A 6,000-nucleotide genomic window follows, 5' to 3' on the forward strand; every position below is an offset into this window, starting at 1 on the left:
TAGCATGGCCTACTAGTATTGGTTTCGAATCTGGACAGATCCTTTCTCGATAACCAATTAGCCTACTTCTATTCTCGGATCTTTAGACTACTTGCTTAATTGCTTTTTTGAATATTAACTTTTATTAGTCCCTTATCAAAGTTGACAAGACAGACTCTTACGAGCAAAAGAGACCACACAACTTTTTAAGATTACTATTAATTTCGTAATAGTCGGCGATTAGTCTTCATCTGAATCAAGCTTTTCTAGCTATGGTGGGTACCCCACTCCACTACTATACACAGAAATGTGGGATATGATACGAAAGAAAGATAACTAAATCTTATCATCAGAAGTACCTGACATCATTGTTCATAATTAGTTTTAGACGTGTCGATAATTAGTTTTAGACGTATTTCAGGATTGCTTGCAAGCATTGGTCTCCACTTTCCAACGTATGCAACTGTCCATTTGAGTGTAACCGTAGCGGCTTGCCCATACCTAAAACCATCCATATCCAAAATAATTGAAGGTGAAGTCAAGCACGAAATAAGGAACAACATTTTATAATATATATATAGTTTTAATTTATGGCGTTGGTTTTTTTATATTATGATCTTTATTATTAAACTAAAACTTCAATTAACTTTTAACGTAAACTAGAATTGAACCATAAATTTTTAATACTAATTGAGCTAACTAGAACTTGCATTTTATAATATCTTATCAAAAAAAAAAAATCCCTTCTTCTTAAATGTAGATAAACCTATAACAAATACTCCCTCAATCCCAATTTATTTGTTTGTTATGTTTGAAAAGTCAAACTTTTTAAGGGAATATTATTTATTGTCTTTTGTCTGCGTGTATAAGTTTACAAAACTACCTTTAAATAAATTTATCAGTTTTTTTAAAAGAGTTATTCTTAATAGAGCAACTAAAAAGATACCCAATTAGATTGATTTTTTAAAATATTTATTAGTTTTTTTTTCAAATAGTTTTGAAAATAAAATAGTAGTATAATAAGAACATTAGTAAATTAATGACTTTTATTTTTAAAAATAGGATAATATTTTGAAACATCCCAAAATGAAATAGATGACAAACAAACTGGGACGGAGAGTAATTAAATTACGAGCTATTGAAGGTAGAAATCACATGCACATTTCATGATATGTTATGCAGAAAAATGCTAAGTAATGATTAAAAACTCAATTAAAGAAAAATTTTATAGGAACAAATAAAAAAACAATTAATATTTTGATAACTTTTCATATTTTTCATAAAAACAATTAATGTTAATTCTACAAATGTTCTTAAAGTAATGATTAATAATTTATTTAAAAAAATTTATAAAAAAAATTAATATTTTGATAACTTTTTCTATTTCTCATAAAAATGGTGTAAATTTTTTTAAAAAATAGATCGTTAACCATTAACCCCATGGTTAACCCCAAACGAGACTGCACACTATTATGAAAATAGTTACAGTTAGACTTGGGTAAAGATGGCTTGAAGAATTTTATATATTTCCGTCAAAAACATTAAGACAGTTAGTCCCGAGGCTCTGGCTAAAACACCCATTTAGGATTAAACAATTTGGTTAAGTTAGTATTTAGACGTGCACCAAAGAGCTAGGAGTATATTATAAAGCACAGAAAAAGACCCGTAATCACATATATTGCAGCTCTGGAAATGCAACATCTCTAACAACTACTACATCCGGCTGAATAAGCATATCGTTCATCTCAGATATTCGTATTTTTTTTTTACAGGTATACAACGGGGAAAGCAAGAGACTCAGAACAAAAGTAGACACAGAATTAAGCAACAGAAGAGGAAAAAACAGATTCTGTTGAGTGACCTATCAGCCTGCATTACATGCCTTCTGACCCTTGGACTATTGCTCCCTGCAAGATTGTATGAATTTGGATAGGTATATAAATTTGTCATGGTGTTTCCAAACACCCTTGCATAAACCATTTCCCCGAACACACCGATCATTGGATCAAGCAAATTTGTCACCGTACCACCTGGGTAAGTCATGGGTGAAGTAGAATAACTGCCTGAGTTGGGTTGGTATAGTTGAGATTGATATGAATAATTCCCATTATAAAGTTGCTGAGTTTGTTGGGGACTTCTTGTTGGGCTGGTTGATCTTGGTGTACCAACCCAACAAGCAGGACCAAGAGGTCTTCGAGGTATGGCTATACCAAGCTGGGGGACCTTGGTTTTAGAAAGCTTTGTGGTTTGGCCCTTCCCATAAAGTGGGACTAGGGAAGATTGAGAGATTTCAGCTTTGCATACGGGACACTGCTGTTGCTGCTCTTCGTTTTCAGTGGATGCATTCTGGGAATGAAGCCACTTGTAAAGGCAAGGCCAACAGTAAAGGTGACCACAGAGTGTAACCACTGGATCTTGCACAAGTTCAAGACAGATGCTGCAGTCAAAGCCACTGGAAGCATTATTTTCTGACTCTGGGATTGTATCCGAGACAGATTTCCACTTATCTTCGCCAAAGGAATCAGTTTGAGTCATGGTCTCCTCAAAGTACTGTTCTATGGCCATTTATCTGTTGCACAATTGCGTTTTCCTTTGATGCCTAAATCTGAGATACATAAGCAAAAACAACGTTAGTAACACATACATTTAATTGCAGATCAGTAGTATGTTTAATGAAGAAAATTCACATTTAAAAAAGTAGAGATATCTCAAACCACTTTTAGTTATTGATATCTCACACATACAAACTTTCTAGATGCTGACAAATCAATTGAAGAAAACATTAGACCCCACTAAACGACTCTTGTTATGGCACTCTTTAACATTTCCGGGCAGGAAACTCAAACACGGAACAGTATTCCAGCGGCAACCAAAAGCACATCAACTGTAATCTATACAACTACCAACGCATGAAATCAGACCCGTATGTTTATTCTTAACATCCAAAGGGCAATTCAGCAAAAAAAAAACATCCGAAGGGCAAAAAGAAACTCAAGTCTCCATCCACCAAAGGGCAAGTTAGAATAAATAATGAATGCATGAGGCCCACTGAGTTAAATCTAATCAAATTGCAATAAATTATGCATTGATGAGAAATGGCAGAGAGGCAGAAAATTGGAGATTGAAGCAATCAGCAATTGGTTCTTCTAGAAAGTTTTCATCCATAAAACTACTCTATATTGCTTTTAATATTCTAAGAATCCAATCTCCAGGAAAGCGAGTTCATTAGTATTAAAAGACTAGAGGAAATTAATTGGAGGATGGCCTTCTAGAAAAGCTTCCGTAGCGATTCAATCACGGTTTAAGTCCCAGATACCATAATTAATTAATATTTTTTTTAGGTAAATAAGGAGAGGGGAGCAGGTGGGGTAGATAGATTAAACTTCTATAAACATAAAAAAAAAATATCCCAACACGATTGAAACAACAGCAATACCTCTTTTTTTTTTTTTGAAAATTTATTATTCTGTTTAAGCATACAGCAAACAATTTCCTGTGTCTTCTCTTTGGATCAAGTGAGCCTGACAGTTTTTGGCAGGTAAGAAATAGCCTAAACATGAGGTCCTCTAACCATTTTTATAAAACCCTCCAACATAAACTTGACGAGCTCAACTCTCATCCAACTACTGCCCAATTCATCTTTCAATTCAATGAGTGGGCCACCTAACAGCGATCTAAAAGCTTGACATAATTTAATTTGCTAGTTCAAAACTAGCTGCAAAATCACCTTTGCAAGAAATAAAGGTCTCATTAGGAAGACTTATGAGCTTTAAACAATAAACTTTATTAAGCAATAGAGATCTAGGTTTACAGAGGAACCAATTTAATCATTGACCCAATAATATCTACTATTTCAGACTTCATAACACAACAGAAAATAACAAATATTGAACACTTATAACATTCCCAACTGTCATGTATACAAGGAAGATGACTAAATCTAAACATTTAACAGAATTTGTGATCCTATATCACAAAACTAAGATCTCAAACCTTTTATGCGTGCCAGTAGAGATGCAAGTCTCATATTCTGCATCAAATCATGTGACTTTGAGACTTAATAGAGCACGTAAAGCTGGGTATGAGTCCAATTCCTAAGCAAGGCACTAGATCCTCAACTAGTGAAGAACAAACTTCTACGAGTGCCTCTATAGCTGCCTATAGCTATAATCAAGGAGACAAATAACAAGAACAACAAAAGCTCCTAATCTTCCTAAGTTGTACACCTTTATATACATGCATGCACATATACAAGTCCTTATGCATAAGCAGAGCAAAAAGTTCTTAGGAATCGCCTATAATAGCAAGAAATTCCAAGTGACAAGGACGACTAAAGACAAATGACAAACCAAAGGATTCTAGCACAGCATTTAAATTACTTTTATGGAAACATGAAAAACAAGGCAACCTGCCATAGACTTGAAATATAGCAGAAATCACTTCGATTTTTTTTTTTTTTTTTGGGGTAAAAATTAACTCTTTAAATCATTAAAGGAAAATATAGCAGAAACCAGAACAAACCCAGATAGCAAAATCTTTTTTTTTTTTTTTAAATTTCTCGAGGTTTTATATTCTATAAAAACCCACGCCCTGGTTCTTTGAACCATAACAAAGAAACTAGCAATAAGAATTCCTAGCCTAATGAGACATTATCCTTAAAACCTGGCCGACAAGTTACACACATACACACACACACACACACAATACTCACGGTTTGGAGTGTAAAAAAAATTCCCAACAAAGTAATTTCCTTCAACGTTCCATTGAAACAAACACAACCATAGGAAACTTAAAATAATGATATAAACTTATAGGAAAGATACAAACCCCGGATCCGAAAAATCATTTTAAAAAATTGAATGTTAAGAAGTGTACTTAAAGATTCAGCAACAAAGCTTGGTTAACTGAATTTGGAGGGGGAACACTTATGAGTAAACCAAAGAATCAGATTGTCCATTTGACCCATTCAAGAAGAAAAGACACAGAGGTTTTATTTTATTTAAGCTTAAACCCAGAGACAAACAGAGAGAAATAGAAAAGGAAATCAAAAGGATTTCATAGACAGATCTAACCTCATTAGATTTTCTAAAGAAATACATAGAAAACAAGAGAGAGAGAGAGAGAGAGAGAGAGAGAGAGAAAGATTGTGAAACGTACCAATGGTAGAGACTGGTTATTGTTTGTGATATATGCCTTTGAGGCTATCTAGCTATAGCTTTTTGTGCCAATGGCGAATGTGAGAGAGAGAGAGAGAGAAGTTGCGTGGGAATTGGGTGAAAGGTGAGGAGAGAGTGAATGAATATGAGATGTAGGGAGGTATTGGCGAGAAGAGCACTAGCTATTTATAAATTGTAAATACTACTACTACTACTACACAAGTCACTACTACTCGTCTATATTATTTCTTTTTATTATTATTATTTTTTTACTAATATTTTTTTTTTTTATAATTTATAACAGAAAAGAGAAAGACCACGACACAAATGACAAACCCACTGTTTAGCTTTCTTTTATTGTTATTTATTTATTTGATGAATTTATAGTTTCTAGAAATCTCTATTTATTTATTTATTTGATGAATTTATAGTTTCTAGAAATCTTTATTTATATTACGATGATAAACATTGCACTTCCTCGTTCTCACATTCTCTGCCTCTGCTTCTTCCACACACACATGGCCACACGTCACAGCCCTTCTCCCTCTCTCTCGCTCTGCTCTTGACGTGGCACAATTACTTCTCCCTTATCCTTTTTTTAATAACCACCTTATATTTTTGTCACAATAATACACTTTAACGACAGTAATATCACTTTTATGAGCATCTAAATCATTCTTAGATGCTCTCGAAAACACAGAAGAATGATCCCTTCTCTCATATTTAAGGTGGAGTCTACTCATTAAATTTAGTGAGATTTATTATAATTGTGAGAAGAGTAAGCACAATTTATTTTTGTCCAAAAATACTTTTTTTTTTTTATTAATCAGCAATGGTTAATAATTCATTTAAAGAAATTTTAATG

General features: G+C 33.4%; 1 protein-coding gene across 1 annotated transcript; it reads right to left on the reverse strand.

Moving 5' to 3' along the window:
* Nucleotides 1–1,621: 1,621 nt before the first annotated feature.
* LOC142639095 (E3 ubiquitin-protein ligase RMA1H1-like) lies at nucleotides 1,622–5,289 on the reverse strand. Its single transcript, XM_075813200.1, has 2 exons — nucleotides 5,137–5,289; nucleotides 1,622–2,584 (listed from the first exon to the last, which is right to left on the reverse strand). The coding sequence occupies exon 2, from the start codon at nucleotides 2,542–2,544 to the stop codon at nucleotides 1,777–1,779; it is 768 nt and encodes a 255-aa protein (XP_075669315.1). The 5' UTR covers nucleotides 2,545–2,584; nucleotides 5,137–5,289; the 3' UTR covers nucleotides 1,622–1,776.
* Between the last annotated feature and the right edge of the window lie 711 nt (nucleotides 5,290–6,000).

The sequence above is a fragment of the Castanea sativa genome, chromosome 6 (genome assembly GCF_040712315.1).
Source record: "Castanea sativa cultivar Marrone di Chiusa Pesio chromosome 6, ASM4071231v1".
Lineage (NCBI taxonomy): Eukaryota > Viridiplantae > Streptophyta > Magnoliopsida > Fagales > Fagaceae > Castanea > Castanea sativa.

What these genes read in the sequence shown, in the direction of transcription:
- LOC142639095 (XM_075813200.1), bottom strand. Translation starts at nt 2,544, where the DNA reads ATGGCCATAGAACAGTACTTTGAGGAGACCATGACTCAAACTGATTCC.